Genomic DNA, 17088 nt, shown 5'->3' with positions numbered 1-17088 from the left:
ATTTATTCTTGTTTTAATTGTGCCAAATCCCTATGGTTTGGGCTCCGTGTCTTCCACCCAACTAGCCCCAATGTCTACCACATGCCACTGTTAGCTTTCTACCTTTGTGTGACCAGCCCTCCTGCTATGCCCTGGGCAGCAGAAATTTAAGCAGGCATTATTTTCCAGTAATAGGGTATATGATAGGACATAACCCACCTTTTGAATTACAGGTATCAGGCTGCAATTAAAAGCACGGGGGCAAGACCAGAAAACCCCCCAGGAAATCTACAAACTTTCTTTCCGTCCCATCCCCCCGTCCCCAGATTCTTGCATGTCCTTCAACAGTGGCCGGTGCCTACTACTGCCGCTTCATTTTAACTCCCAGTTGGGAATATTCTCTTTCTTCCTTTTCTAATGGTTGTTTAGTCATTCCAAACCCTCAATTGCCTAAGCGCTTGGTAATCGTGCACAGCTGCAGAGGCAGATATATCCAGAAGAGTGTATTGTAAGTAGTATGATTATAGCCCTCCTAAATCTTATACTTTAGTTATTATCAAAATCCAATAATTGTCATGCAGACAACGCAAAAGTATGAGTCAGCACACAAACACACCTCCTGTTTAGCAGATTTAATATATCCGCCTCAATCCTAGGTATGAATTTAGGTGATAATCTAAAGTGGTTATAGGGATAAGGCATTTGAGTTGTAATGGAAATGCCAGTTTGCCATTAGCATTGTTTTGACCCCGGAGCGCACATGAAGAATTGTGACTTGGTTTATGCTGGGGGTGACTAACCCCTAGTTTAGGGAGCTGATTTGTCAACCTGCTCCAAAAAAATTGATCATTTGATGAGTGAAAAGGGGGGAATAACCCCTCTTCTTAGATCGATCTGAATTAGCTGAAGAGGCGGACATCTTCACATGTGCATGCAGAAGTACGAAGTGGCCACAACCACTGCCGACATGCATCTCCAGGGGTTGGCCAAGATGATATGCATCCCTTGGGCCAAGAAAGGTTAGCCCTCCCTGTTTTATAAAGTGCCCGTCAGTGACTCCACAAGCCCCATGCCATTGTTCCAGATGGAGTCAATGCTCTGGCTGCTGTGCAAAGGATCAGGAGGTTCTGTCCTGACTGGGAACAGATTGAGCAGGAACATTGCAGTAGCTGTGACTGACATCCACAATGGGAAGACACAAAGCTTATTTGCCAGGCTCCTCTGGTTTCTGTAAAGCCTCCCAGCTGGATCCTCTTTTGCAAAGGCTCTCAAAGCAAAGGATGTAGCGGCAAACAGAGCTAGATGATGAGGGTGTCTGTGTATTGTCCAGATGAGCTTATGTTGTCCCAGTATGGCGGAGAATATTAAAGCAAGTGGTCACACCTGAGAAGCATTTTAAGGAGGCTGCACTACCAGAACTTGGATGGTAGTGTCCTGTTAAGTTGTTTGTGAATGCCCCTGGAATAGAGAGTGAAGTACCCTGAGATATTGGTTGTTAAAATGTACTATTTTTAGGCTCATGTTCAGATGGAACCTTGAATGGATGGAAGCCAGTCTAGCTGGCTGGATGCTGATGGCTCCTTCACACAATAGTTAATCTGCACAATAGTTCCTCATTTGGTCTATGCCAGTTGCCTGCCTACCAATTGGTTTAAAGGGGAGAAGTATAACCCGTATAGGCTTGCCAGTCTTGAGGATGCTGAATTGGTGCATCTGATACATGACAAATTATTTCCCCGGAAGTTTCTTTCCAGGACAGGTCTTCTCTCTAAATTCTGCCCTTTTTAGCTTTGGCCATATTCAACTGGCAGCACTGCAGTGGAATAACAACATCTGGCCACAGGGAGTCAGAGTTGCTTCACACAGATGGAAATTAAACTCTTGGCAACAAATGTTTCATTCACATGCATTAGCCTTTCCAGAAAAATCAGGTTTTTGTGTTAAATCACCAAGGGCTTGTGCAAAGAACGGAAGAAGCATTTTAAAAGATCCATGCTTTCCCCCTCTGCCTTTTTGTGAAGGGCCCCATGGGGGTTCCTGATTAACATCTACAATCCTCCCCCCAAGTAGTCTTCTGTGCAAACTTTTCCATTAGTCATCAGCCAGAGAGGGTGAATAAATCAGTTCATTGGAAGAAAGGGCACATGCACTGAATAAATCTACCCCAAGTCACATTTATCATACACAACTAATACCTTTTAGGGAAATGGTCTAGGTAAACATTAATCTCAATACAGGATAGAACCTGGATCCAATGGTAGAGTATGGGGGGGGGGAAACGTTCCATAATCAGCAGTGATTGACTATATCACAAGCTTGATGCTTAGCTGACAGGATACAACCAGGGATGGATGAATCTCCATGTCACACACACACCACATTTTTTGACTCTTAAGTTAGTGTGCCGCATTTTCACTTCATATCAGTTTTTTTCTTTTTATAAAGTCTGCACAAAAAAATGCCTTTTCATATGTCTTGTTCCTCGTTTGCATTTTTTGTATGCAGTTTGAATTTCTGCAAGCAATTTTCAATGATGATGATGATGATGATGATGATGTAGTTTGTACATTATTTTCACTAATGTGAAAATATAGTGCACACTTCTTGACTGGAGAACTGCATCACGGCATTTGGAGAAGTGCAAATTTCAAAGCATAGCTTTGCTTTGGTTCACAAAATGCAAATTAGGATTGTTAGAACTTCTGAATATGACTAATTCACCCTGAACTAAAATGCTTTAAAACCCAGTGGTCCTGATCCAGAGATGCTTCAGCGCAGCAGAGTGCCGAGTACCTACTACTGTTTTCCCAAGAGTTGCTCCTCTCCCCCCAAGAGAGGCTGCCTGAGGACAGCTGCACACTTTATGCGTCAAACTCAGTGGCGTGTTTAGCACAAAAACCACATAAAGTGAAGATGACACATAAAGGCCAGAGAACCCTGGCAGCAGTATTCATGGGCAGGATGGCATGTACTGAGCTTTTTCTATGGAATCTTGGAAGACAGCTGCTTTATACTAAACTAAGACGATTAATGCATCTAGCTCAGTATTGTCCACACTGATGGGCAGCAGCTCTGCAGGGTTATTTTCCAGCCCTACTTAGAGATGTCTAGGTTGGCCATATGCCCTCCTGCAAGGGGCAGTTTACTGTTTGAAGGGTTCTTAGCCTAAGTTCAGTGTAAACCCCATGAGCCATCCAAAGGGAGAGCAGGGGCCCATCATCAGTTTCAATCCACAAGCTTCACACAAGTCAACAGAGAGATTGTCAGGGGCTGGGCAGAGGAGGAATGGTGGAGACTGCCTCCCCAGCCTGACCCTTCCAGAGAAGAGGAAGACAGTTCAGAATTGCAACAAGGATTTGAGGGAGGTCAGAGTTCAGAGGCAGATGAGGGGGAAAGTTGGGAAATAATGGGAGAGGAGGAGGAGGAGAAAGCCCCAGGGAGGCAACATCTGACGAACACTATGTCTTTAGAAAGCATTCCAGACCCCCCCCCCTGAACCCAGTGAGCCTTGAAAGTAGGAGAGCAAAGAGCTCAAAGGGAGAGGGTGCTTGTCAGTAGGGATGACGCATGAGGGAGTGGGAGAGATAGAGGTGGAGATTCACTCAGGACGTCATTATCAAAGATGCTGTGTTCCAAAGACTCTCTCTGTGAATACTGAATAAAAAGTGGATGGTACGAAACATTCCTTGTCTTTGTACTTTCCTGGGCAACCAGCCATGGGAGTTGCTGGCACCCGCCTGACAGTGATGCAGCAGCAAAAAAAGCTCATGCTATTCTAGGCTGCATCAGCAGAAATATAGGGTCCCAATCAAGGGAAGTCACAGTACCACTCTATTCTGCCTTGGTCAGACCACACCTGGAATACTGTGTCCAGTTCTGGGCACCACATTTTAAGAAAGATATTGACAATCTGGAACATGTGCAGAGGAGGGCAACCCAGATGATCAAGGGTCTGGAAACCAAGCCTTATGAGGAACGGTTGAAGGAGCTGGGTATGGTTAGCCTGGAAAAGAGGAGACTAAGAGGAGATATGATAGCCATCTTCAAATATATCAAAATGCATATTTCTATCAGCAATGTAGGGTGAGCGGTGAAAGAAGTGGGATCTTGGGATTGGGGCGAGCTGTGTGGGGATGGGGAGGGAGGAATTTTGGGTGAGCTGAGAGTGGATGGAGATTGGCAACAGGGCGGGGGTTAGCAGGTAGATGGGAGTGGAGTGTTGAAGGAGCTGTAAGGGGTTGGGTAAGATGTAAAGGGTGGGGTTGGTTGGTAGGGGAGATGGGGCAAGCAGCAGCAGCCCCTATTTATATTATAGTTATGAATTTGCATGCATACATTTTAATCAGCACATGCACATTTTAAGCAAACTCTTTTTTAAGCCCTCTTTTTTTGGTGATGCTTCTTCTTCTTCTCCACCTCTACCACATCCTCCTCCCCCCATCACTACCTTTTCTTCCTCTATTGCATAAGTAGTCACTCTAGAGATGTCAAGAATTGAACTTGGCACTGTCTGCATGCTAGGCACGTGCTCTCCCACTGGGCAGCAGCCCTTTCCTCACCTTTATAGAGGAGGGATCAAGTAGAACAAAATAAGTATCTGTCTCACATACATACACTAGCCTTTAAAAATCCATCTAGACTCATGGTATGTGCAACATCCTGTAGCAATATGGTCCCTAGCTTAAAGATGCATTGTTTTGAACCAGCTGTTTCAGTGAATGATTTTATACACCTTGGGTTGGTGGATATTTAACCCTTTTTCACTCTGTTGAAGTTATTCATATTCTATTGGAAACCCACCAGGAATTGCTTATATGTTTTTTTTTTTAGAAAGAGAAATCAGATCGATTCATTTTGCTCTTTTGGAACCACCCTTGTCTGTGGGGGTGTTTAGCAGCCTGGTTTTGTGAGACTTCCATCCCCTAATGGCAGAGCTGCTGGGTTTCAAATCTAACCCAAAGTCAAATCCTTGGACCTGCAAACCTTATTCCCGTATCCAAAGGTGTTGGGCGCTGGCTGCTCTTGCCCAGTAATGATGATGAGCTAGAAATGCTCTGAATGTCTTCAGAATTACTTTCTTCATTGCTATCACTGTTTCAGGAGCTGACATTTAAAACACTTCCTGGGGCTCAGCCGTGTCAAGTTCTGCCTCTGACAATTCCCCGTGAGTTGCTTTAAAAAAATAAAAAATGCCTGGGATGCTTGGTGGTGGTGTGGAAGCAAGCAGGAAGGAAGATTTATGTCCAAAGTAATTGCAAAGGAAATTGCTCTGAACAAAAATGTCAGCAGGACAGAGTATGTGAGCAAAGAGAACAGTAATTCATTAACAAAAAACATATTGAATAAAGTTGAGCAGCATTTTAATTCAAAACCACAAGCCCGGGACACACATTTGACAGGGGAAATGGTTGCACAGAGGCGAAATCTTGATAATTTCTAGTACTCCTGCTAAATTGTACTAATGGAATAGCCTTCATTGTGACAATAGCAATATCCATTCACAATAGCCTCCTACTGTGTGGATTGAATCAGAGATGGAATACCTATGCCTCCTCCTCCCTCCCTTTCAATCCGCTGTCAACTGCACCTTCCATACAAACCCCCACACCATGAAACCCCTCCCTGTTGACTTACCTGATAGCAGCTGTGGGAAGGTCTCAGCGGAGGTGTTGGTGCAAAACTTCCCTCCCTGTCATCTGGAACACTGTGCCAATCACCCGGGAGTCTGGGAAATGCAATTTTCCCAGGTCACCTTAATTCTTATGACATCAGTCCCCTTGGGCACAGAGATGGGGGAGAGCTTTGATACAGTTCACATTTAAAGGCAGACCTACCTAATTCACACTTCGCTGAAATACACAGCCATCCTGAGTATTCACACATCTTTGAATTTTCAGTGCAGTTCTCCATGATTGGAAAAATGAGAAATAGAGAGATTTGCCCATCCCCGGTGTGTGTGTGTGTGTGAAACCACTGATGTACAGCCATTCCACCCCCTCTGCCATGCACCTGAAAGGAAGCTCAATCATGAGTAAGGGCCCTTCCTAAGATGCATGATGGGGCAAGAATGTTCCATGATCAGGATGGGATCTCTGCTGCCTTCTCATGGCAGTAAAACCTTTTTTTAATAAAAAAGAAAGAGGGGTGTTTATAAAGCAAAGAGAAGCCACTGCAATTGCCTTACAGTTGCCTGCCCTTGAAAGTGCCTGTAAATTCTTAAAAAATATATTTAGCTCTCCCCTCTTCGGGTTTTCCACCTCCCTTTCTATTCTCCCCCTCTCAAGCCTGCAAATATGCCAAAAGAACTAGTTAACAATCCATTCCTCTTCCCTGGGAATTGCATGAGTGCTCAGCACTCTTAACAAACTACACTTCCCAATTTCATACTTGTGGTTGTCTAAATCCCCACAAGCAGTGCCCAATGAAACAATTTCTATGGCAACTGCAGTCAGCATGATTCTGGTGAAAGAAGCTGGGGTGTTATGGGTGGTGGTGGAGCAGTTTTGGGGTGCAAGGAGATTGCTGTTCCTTTGGGGAGGTTTGACCATACTTTGCACCTGCCTCTGCAGCATTTTTCTTCCGAGTTCCTTGGCCTGTACATTGGCAAATGCATAGCTACTTCAAATGTATTAATTCCAAATGAATGGAAAATTGAAACAAATGGGGCCTGTCATGTTCATTTGTCACTAGTAATGAAACACATGCGAGAGTTACAAAGGAATTTCAAATGTCACGTTTGTGACTCAGTCAGTGGCCTTGGTTTCCTCCTAGAGCAGAGGCAGTTTATGTGGGATGTAAGGAGTGGAAGAATGAGAACGTGGAAAGTGAAATTAACCGCGTAAAGATAACCGTCTTACATACTTTATCCACATGAAGGTGGCCCTTTGTGATGACTAGAGAGCAGAGCTGCACCACTAGCTTGCCTGGAACTCCTGGCTACACAGGTGTCCTAATAAAGACCATCTGCAAGTAGATGCTCATGCATTGTCACCCATCAAATGTCCACAGCAATAGGTGTACATCAAGCAGGCTCCATTGCTACAGACGTGACACGGGGTGCAATGGAGGAGGTGGGGTGAACATGCTTTTTCCTCTTGCACAATTCTCACAGAGAGTTTGTGAATGACTAAAGAGGGCTCAAGTGTTTTCCTCTGCTGCTCTGCGGGTGGCGCTGTGGTCTAAACAACTGAGCCTCTTGGGCTTGCCGATCAGAAGGTTGGCAGTTTGAATCCCCACGATGGGTTGAGCTCCCGTTGCTCGGTCCCAGCTCTTGCCAACCTAGCAGTTCGAAAGCACGTCAAGTGCAAGTAGATAAATAGGTACCACTGTGGCAGGAAGGTAAACGGCCTTTCCATGCTCTCTGGTTTCTGTCACAGTGTTCCGTTGTGCCAGAAGGGGTTAGTCATGCTGGCCACATGACGTGGAAAACTGTCTGTGGACAAATACCGGCTCTCTCAGCCTGAAAGAGAGATGAGCGCCTCAACCCCATAGTTGCCTGACTGGACTTAACCGCCCAGCGGTCCTTTACTTTTTTTTACCTTTCTTTGTCTTTGTTCCAAAACAGTTCCCACTCAGTCACCTATTTACCATTCCTTTGAGTATTTCCAAGCCATTCCTCACTATTCCCATACCTGTCCTATTCTTTTGTGCTTGCTGTGTTATCTGCAGTTTAGGGGGGGCATGCTTGGGGGAGGGGGAGGGGTTAGATGAGCCACTAAAGGGGTCCAGGAAGTGATGTCTCTGTCTGGGAGCCCACACAGCACCTTTCCAAATAGTGGTTCTGGAGGGATTATCCTGATTTGATGTACCGGTATGTCATAAGGTGACCCTTAATCAAAGGTCGACCCAGCCTACTGACCAGAAGGCAAGCTGGCTGATTCCGGATACATACCCAATGCCTTTGCCAAAGCCTGCTTACATCTGAAATTGATCAATGTTGTGGCCTGTTTTAACCCAATACCGATGTCCCGTGTCTTGGGCAGAGTGTGTGTGTGGATGAGTCAGTAATGTCTCTCTGTCCACTATGGACAGCTCCACTGGCCTCTGTCCGTAGAGTGGTGCTAGTTTCGTTGCACCAGTTCAGAGCTCTCTGTCCCACCCATGGCAAGTGGTGAATTTGGACAGCTTTTGCCTGTCCCTTCTCTCCCGACACACACTTCTACTCCTTCCTTCGTGAGTAATGGGGCTGCAGATATTCTGGTGACTATGTATGTGTGCCAGGAATATTTTCTTCACTTCATTAAAGCTGATAGCCTGTGTGTTGGTGTTTGAAGAAGTGTGCATATCCAATACATGCATGCATGCACTTTTAGCATGCCATTTTAAAGCACCTATAAAATGGAGCCCTTTCCATTTGGCTGAAATTTGACAGGTGAAAAATTCTCTTGGAGAGGTAGCAGACTACCTGAATATTTTGTGCCAACTGGATGGAAATCACAGAAGTTGCAGGCAGCAGAAGAGCATCTGGGTCTCCCAATGAAAGGCATAGGAAACAAATGAATAAAAATAAAGGCGATTTGAATGAATAACTAAATGAATGGGGTTTTCATAATGAAAATAAATGTGACAGCTAAAACTTTCTTTCTTTCTTTCACTTCCTTAACAAAACTTAAAGTTTCCTGTTCTGTCTTCTTGAAAGTAAATACCATGAGGCTGCAAAGAAACTTCCCATTGTAAAAGGAAGTGAAGAACGTAAATTATATACAAGCCATAAAAAGCATTGATAGCAATGTTGGTCCACGGCAGAAGAAAATAAATAAGGACATTGCAGAAAGCCAATATGTTTGTTAGAACTGGAGAAAATGAAACAGGGAATAAACTTTCAAAAGACTTTTTCAAACATTTGGGGATACTTCTTGGAATTTTTTGAGGGAATGATATATTATCTATTTGATTAATGTATTCTCTCTTTCTCTCTGCCACCACTATGATGAATGACATCTAAGATAGGTTTGAAAGACTACACAAATATGATACAGAACTGATAAAAGTATTGTGCTGTTTTTAAATGGGAGTATGGGCAATTGTTTTTGGCCAGTGCTTTTTTTCTGGGGGGACACAGGGGGACGCATACCCCTAAACATTTTGTGAATCTTTGTACTTTTGTCCATTTACTGTATTTCTTCTTCCCGATTTGAAGTATAAAATGGTGACTTTCTTGAGTCAAAATGAGAGTACCCCTAAACATTTTTTTAAAGAAAAAAAAAAGCACTGTTTCTGGCAAACCTCAATTATAGTACCCCAAATAAGTTTTTTTAGTAGAATTACAGCATTATCTCTACTGTAGAAATGGCAATGCAGTGTTGCTGAATTACAGCTTCCATTATTCCTGATCTCTGGCCATGTTGGCTGCACCTCATGGAAGCTGGAACCCATTTGAAGAGTCACTCTTTGGATGGGCGTCGGGGAGCCTTACTCAGGGCTATGACTGGCAGTCTGATAATGCTCCCCCCCCCCCATTATTTCTTAATGAATGGTAGCAGAGTCAGAGGCAGGAATGTGAGTCAGAAGTAAGAGACAGCGGGTTGGAGAGGACAGGAGGTGCCATTAAGGGAAGCAGAATCTCTGGATCTGTTCTTCCCTAACACAGATGAAGCATTATGAAAACTAGCTGTGCTTCTTTTCATGCTGATAGAGAAGCACACAAATGTTCCACCCTATAGCCCAGTGGTGGCCAAACCTGGCCCTCCATCTGTTTTGGGACTACAAGCCCCACCATCCAGGACCAGTGGTCAGGGATGATGGGAATTGTAGTCCCAAAAACAGCTGGAGGGCCATTACTGTTATAGCTTATGGCTTTAAAACTGGGATGGAGATGGGGAACCTTTGGCCCTCTAGATGATGATGGACCACAATTCCCAGCAGCCCCAGCTAGCACTGCCAATGGCCAGGAATGTTGGGAGTTGGAGACCAACAACACCTGGGAGCCTGCTTTAAAATAATAGAATCATAGAACAGAAAAACTGCTTAAAGGACATTTATCCTGAGATTATGATGTTGCTTGCACAAGATGTCTTGAAAGGAATAGGATTTGCACAAGAACCATAGAATCTTAGAGTTGGATCTAGCCCAACCCCCAGCAATGCAAGAATCTCAGCTAACACATCCAAAGGTATTGGGAAATAACAAAGAGCTTCTTTTCAAAACAGCTAAAGAATTGCAGATTCAAATTTTTTTTTCCAAGTGTAAAAGTCTGAATACGTGGCGACAATCTTTTAAAATACAGTCCGTCATAGTAATACAGCAAGCCTAAACCCACTTACTTGGGAGTAAGCCCCATTTAATTCAATTGGGTATACTTCTGAGTAGACACAGGGTTGCACTGTAGCTGAGTTTTCCATCCCAGGCTTCAGATAGTGGGAACAGCCCTGCAGGATGTGTGTCAACCTGGAACGCATGGTGGGTAGCTGCCAACGGTTTGCAAGGCACTTTGAGGTTAAAGTCAGCTGAGCAAATTCATCACCAAGATTCAGTGTTTGCTCATAGTGACCAGTCTTACCACAGTGTAAAAATAGAACTTTTCTGAATTATTTCTTCTCCTTTTTTTCTGAGTTTACTTTTGCAATATATAGGGTGGTTTTTAAACAGGCGTCATCAACACATACATACAGCCTGGTAGAGATTCCTTAAGAGACACAGCAACAACTACTAAAGCCACAGCATGATGTTCACCAGTGGATTAGAGGAGAAGGTGTCTCACATTAATATTTAGGCTACATTTGCAGACCAGATTTTGCTGTTCATCTGAACCTTTTTCAAGTGTCTGCTTTTAACACACCCACCCACCTCTTTGTCCAGAACTGCCTACCTTTATTGGTTCTGTCTCATTTGGTTTGGAAGCTTTATTATCTTTTCAGACATTTTTTTTTCAATATATGAAAACTAAATGAAAATTTGCAGGATCCCAGAGTGGTTACAAAGGACCTGGAGACACCTTCATAATACTGGGTAGGTGGAATCTACTTTAACTTAAATATCCATCTCTCTGTGTCTAGAAAAACCACATTATCAAGCTGTTTTTTTGAGAATTTCCCCCTAGAATTTAAAATGGTTATGTTATGTATTGCTTTGGGAAATGTGTTTGCTAAAAAGTGATTGCAATCAGCAAAGATGGCATTCGCTGTTGCTTTTGAGGCCATGGAGGCAAGTTTTGATGTATTGCTTCAGAGAAATACCATGTGAATGTACGTCCTACGTGACCTTGGGTGGGTGAGTTGCTCAGAGAAGTCTGGGAACAAACACAGTATTGGAGGGGGAGTGTTTGATTACTATGGGGGGATAGTGCACAGTACTGGCATGCAATATTAATTAGTATACTATATGTCAGTATTTCACAGTTGATAAAAAATATTCTGCATTCAGTGCAGGATGTTTTTCAGTGGCTGGCACTTATGCAACAGAATTTGGCAAGTAACAATTTGTTAGATTTCATATCTGACACCACCCAGAACAATTTAAAAATATCATTCTAAAGCTATTAGATTTAGAGGTAAAACTTCACATTCAAAACTTGAATGTTGATTTTGAATTTCACATTCAAAACTTGAGTGGTGATATTGGAAATTTGGCAAATCTCAGTTTCTCCTTTTTGCGTTTTAATCTTTATTGTTTTTTAAAATACATCACAGTTATCTTTCTCCATCAGAAATATACACAAAATAAATACTGAAGTGTTGGAAATAAAGTAAAGTTGTATCATGAAGTATTGAGACTTCCCTCCACCCCAACATGGGTCCTCTACATTTTTTATATTAACTGCATATTGAATAGTATCTAGTTTATATTTATCCATTACTTCCATAAATTATGTCACATTGCAGGAGTCATTCAAGGCCTGCCAAAGATTTCAGATGTTTACAATGATCTTTTAGGTAGTCATAACTCATGTTACGTTTGCTTCAGGTTGTGTTTTTTCAGGTTGCGTCCCGCGGTGACCTGGAAGTACCGGAAAGGGTTACTTCCGGGTTTTGCCACTCGTGCATGTGCAGTAGCGCTAAACCGCGCTTCGTGCATGCGCACAAGCATCAAAATGCACCGCATGCATGCACAGATATGGCGCTTCAGGTTGTGGGCTTTTCACGTTGCGAACGGGCCTCCAGAACGGCTCCTGTTCGCAACCAGAGGTACCACTGTATTGTCTATTTATCCCACTGTCTGTTAAATTTTTGGTCATCATGATTCCTAATTTCCCTTGTTATTCTTGCCATCTCTTCGTCTGCCATTCCACTTTTGTCTGTATATTATCTCCTTTCTAGCATTGGGCTAATAGCATTCTCGCAGCCTTGGTTACATACATGAATAATGTCCTCAAATCTTTCGGTATATCTACGCCTATAATACCTAGGAGAAAGGCTTCAGGTTTTTTTGGCGAAGGTAAATTGAAACTTTATTATTATTTTTTGGTTCATTGTAAATCACATCCCAAAATTCCTTTATCTCTTTGCATTTCCACCACATATGGCACATAGTTCCTTCTATTTCTTTGCATTTCTGACACAAGTTAAAGCTGGTTTGAAGTATTAGCAGTTTCAATCATATCATTCAGGAATATCTGTTCATTATTAATACAGGATGGAAGTCTGGACTTACTTTCAGGACACTCTCTTCCCAAGGATACAAGAATTTGCCACGGAAGCTTGGCTTGCTTACTCCAGACCTCTGCCATCAAGCCACAACCAGCTGTTATCCCTATTTCTGATGTGCTGTTGCATTACTGCAGCCATTGGAGGACTCTTCTACAACTGGATGTTTTTCTCACTGCAATATTCTTTCCAGTTCTCTGCCGCAGCTGCTTCGGCCATTAGTTTTCTGGCCCTGTCGACCCTCTTCTTGGTGCACCCCGTCCGTTGCATGTTCACGATAATTGTGCCTACTTTAGGGACTAAGCAAGGGCGGAGACTGCTCCTGTCTGCCACCTTCATGATTGTGGCCGTCAACATAGTGCCAAACATCATGAGCAACATCGAAACCATCCTGCAGGTCATCAAATGCATCTGCAAGAATTCCTCCGAGAGCCTTCTGAACTCAACAGTTCTCTTGGGGAACGCTTCATGGGACTTCAGTGACGCTCTCAAACGGGTGACTGACAACATGCTGGACAAAACAGGGAGAGCTAGGGATGGCCATGTCCGGTTTGAAACCCACAACAACAACAATTTATTGAGTCAGAGAATTATCAGTGCCAGCCAAGGGATCAAGGAAGATTTCTTTCAAGTTGAAGTGCTGGTCCAGAAGGTCATACTGTTGGGTAACCGGGTGATTGCTGGCTTCTTCCTCTTCTATCTGATATTTGAGTCTGCTTGGTACCTAAAGAGCTACCTCACAGATCTCCATTTTGACAATGTTTACATCACCAAAAAGCTAGAAGATTTGGCTCGGGAGAACAGGGCAACTCACCTGCTAGTTTGTTCACCAAAGAAGCTGATCAAGTCTACAGGATTCAAGCTATCCAGAGAGGAACTCCTTTTTTGTGTAATGCAACTTTTTCTTGTTACCTTAGTGCTCATGTTGACACTAGTGATCATAGCAACGGACTATATCGCCTTCCATTTGGCACAAGCGGCTGTGACCGAAGTCGCCCAGTTCCCCGTTGTGCCAATGGTCATCTCAATAAAATATGAGGTGAGTATGGAAGCCTCTACCTTGGCATTTTCAAGTGAAAGGATGCAAGATGCTGATGCAAATCAAGATTTCGCTTGAATGCTCCTGCAGTCAGAATTATAAATGAAACGACCACAGGATGGTTAAAATGCACCCTGCCTGCTATTCACAACATGGTACAGTGGTACTTTGGTTCTCAAACGCCTTGGTAATCAAACAACTCGGAACCCAAACACTGCAAACCCAGAAGTAAGTGTTTTGGTTTGCGAACTTTTTTCAGAAGCCAAATGTGCTCCGTTTTGAGTGTTATACTTCCATTTTGAGTGCAATGCTTCTGTTTGAGTGTTACGCTGAGATCTGTCTGCTTTTGCTGTTTATTTTGCACTTTTGTTTTTGTGACTTTTTTGTTTTGTTTTTGTGACTGTGAGGAACCCAGTTCAGCTACTGATTGATTGATTGTGTGACTGCAGATCATTGTTTATTGCTTTCATTTTATGGATCAATGGTCTTGTTAGATAGTCAAATTCATGTTAAATTGCTGTGTTAGTGGTTGTTTTTAAATGTCTGGAATGGATTAATCCATTTTGCATTACTTTCTATGGGAAAGAGTGCCTTGGTTTTGGAACGCTTTGGCTTTGGAACAGACTTCCGGAATGGATTAAGTTTGAGACCCAAGGTACCACTGTATTAATTCGGATGACAAGTGATGTGTAGGGACGTAAAAGGTCATCATGTGATTCCTGCAAATGCAGGTTGGAATTGGTCATCTGTAGCATTTCACCATATCATTAGGCCCTGCATTATCACACCTCATTTCAATTTCAGAAGAATATGGGTCCAAACTTGAGAGTTACATTTTTAAGCTGCAGCATCACAGAAATTAATTTAGGTTGGCTGTTGGTCAATTTCCATGGAAAGACATAAGGACTGCATACTTTATGGGGGTGGGGTGGGGAAATGTAACTCTTAAGTCCTCGATCGAGAGACTTTTAGTCACACTTCAGTCCCTCTGGAATCAGTGGGAGAACTTGCAAAATCCTAAGCTTCCTAAGCAAGTTCACTCAGAAGTAACTCCCCTGAACCTATTTTACAGATTTACTATCTATAAGCATAAAAAACAACACCAGAGAGTATGGTTACACTTCAATGACTAACAATATTTTTAAAGGCATAGTAGGCTAGACTTCATCCAATGCACAAGTATGAGACATGGTTGTAGATGGAGGGAAATTGTAAACAGTGAGGCCACAAGAAAAAGAAATATGGAAAAGTACAGATAATAATTACCTCAGTTTTAGCAGCAAAACAGAATTTTAAAAGTGATCTCTGTATGATTTAGGATTGTAGCTAGTCCTTAGCTAGCCTTGAGTAAGTTGTCCAAATGATTTTGAGAGCATGTAAATATTACTAACTTTCTAAGGATCTTAAAGTTTATAATGAAGAGTAATTTTTCACTGTTTCATATCTATCTGCCATATCAGAAAATATCAGGGCAGTATAAAACAATTAAACATAAAGCACACTTAAAAAATATCATCATCATCATCATCATCATCATTACAGTGATTGGCTGATTAAACAGTTGCTGGCATTAAAAAAAAAAGCTTTTCCAGTGACATCTGAAAGAAGAAAGCAAGAATGCCTGCTGAATCTCAACTGGAAGAGCATTCCACAGCATGGGATCAGAAATACTAAATGCTCTGTGTGAGTTTCTGTATTTCTACTGAATCATTCTCTTTTATTCTTTCAGGCGAAGCTGATTTTTGTGCCATTTTTGGAATATATTTTTAACGGTGCTTTTTCTACAGAGCAATCCTTGCCTCCGTTCGAAAGGAGCTATCATCAGAATCTGACCTTTGTCTCTGCTAACTGCCCCATGAGGTGGCCAAACCCTCCAAACAAAGCCGTGGTCCTTGCCGTTGGGCTCCTCTATTGCATCATCTATGCCGTGATATTTTTGGAAACATACTCACGTCGGCTGTGCCGGAAAATTTCAGCCTCCTTTTTCGACAGCCAAGAAGACCAGAGAGTTCAGCACCTCTACAGGAAACTTGTTAGGAAACACAAGAAAAAGAATGGACCGCAGCAGAAACCAACCATGCCATCTTAAATTGCTTCCATGGAGGGGATGGAATTGTATTACTATGCCAGGAGGTTCTTAGACTTGCATTAGCAAAAACAGGGCATCCTCCTCCTCCTCCTGGAGCCCCCTAAATGCCCTCAATATCAGTCCCAAAGGATTTGGGGGGTGCATGGGGAGAAAAGGGGAAACAGAAGTGCTGCTGGACTCTACTGGCACCGCTCTTGTTTCTTTGAAACAAAGGGAGAGATTCAATGTCACGCTCTTCTTATGGCTCTAGCAGTGCAAGCATTTTGGTTTGTCAAATGGAATGATCCCCCTCTCATCCCGCTGTGTGATGTTCCAGGGGTTCTCCTGACCCCCTGGGCCAATTTCAGGCGGTGGAGAAAGGAGCCTTGTTCAGAGCGTCCACTGATAAGACTCATTGGTTGAATCCTGCCCAAAGAAACCCTTTGTTTCTGTGAGATTCAAAAGCTCAGAGTGAACTGATTTTCAGATAAACACCAGCACCAAAAATGGCACTCATATATACAGGTGAAACTCGAAAAATTAGAATATTGTGGAAAAGTCCATTTATGTAAGCAATTGTTTTCATTACCTACTGGAGTTTAATATATGAGATAGACTCATGACACGCAAAGCGAGATATGTCAAGCCTTTATTTGTTACAATTGTGATGATTATGGCGTACAGCTGATGAAAACCCCAAAGTTGAAATTGTTAATTTGGGGTTCTCATCAGCTGTACGCTATAATCAACAAAATTATAACAAATAAAGCCTTGGCATATCTTGCTTTGCATGTCATGAGTCTATCTCATATTAGTTTCACCTTTTGAGTTGAATTACTGAAAGAAATGAATCTTTCCACGATATTCTAATTTTTCGAGTTTCACCTGTATATAGGGAGGTGGTTCGCTATTTGACCTTTGGAGGGCTGATTCTACATTATGGATTGTTATGTTCTCTCGCTAAGTGCCACTGTCTGCTGTTTGCCTCCTTTGTTCATTGCTAATGGCTGGTGGTTTGCTCTGCAGCACCGTGTTCTGACAAAACAGACAAGTGAACAAACCTTCCTTTTTCAATCCAGAGAGAATGCACACGTAAGAACAAATCCACAAGATGCCTGTTCCCAAATGCAAAGTACCAGCCACTGGGGGGACGGGACAATATGCCTAGTTTTGAGTACATTCACCCTATCTCCCAAATTGCCAATCATTCGTTCCCCACAGCTAGCAAAATGCACCAGCAGCAGATGGGCCCCACTCTCTTCTGTGGAAGGTTACAAGCAGCAAATGAGCTTTGTTTCCAGGAATCATTCATCTGCAGGATCACAGCCCATACATTCCAAGATTATCATATTAGAATGTCCAGTAAAGTGAGATCACATTTTTGCCAAATGTATTAAAATAATGATATCACCATCATCAGA

The 17088-nt window shown here is 42.8% G+C and overlaps 1 protein-coding gene across 1 annotated transcript; it reads left to right on the top strand.

Moving 5' to 3' along the window:
• The first annotated feature begins 12549 nt into the window (after positions 1–12549).
• OCSTAMP (osteoclast stimulatory transmembrane protein) lies at positions 12550–15755 on the top strand. The gene is made up of 2 exons (XM_033153984.1): positions 12550–13599; positions 15329–15755. Exons 1-2 carry the CDS (start codon positions 12550–12552, stop codon positions 15686–15688), a joined length of 1410 nt encoding a protein of 469 aa, XP_033009875.1. The 3' UTR covers positions 15689–15755.
• Positions 15756–17088: the final 1333 nt, after the last annotated feature.

The sequence above is a fragment of the Lacerta agilis genome, chromosome 6, assembly GCF_009819535.1.
Source record: "Lacerta agilis isolate rLacAgi1 chromosome 6, rLacAgi1.pri, whole genome shotgun sequence".
Taxonomy (NCBI): Eukaryota; Metazoa; Chordata; class Lepidosauria; order Squamata; family Lacertidae; genus Lacerta; species Lacerta agilis.
The sequence above is the reverse complement of the archived record's forward strand: the minus strand, read 5'-3'. Positions and strand labels throughout refer to the sequence as shown.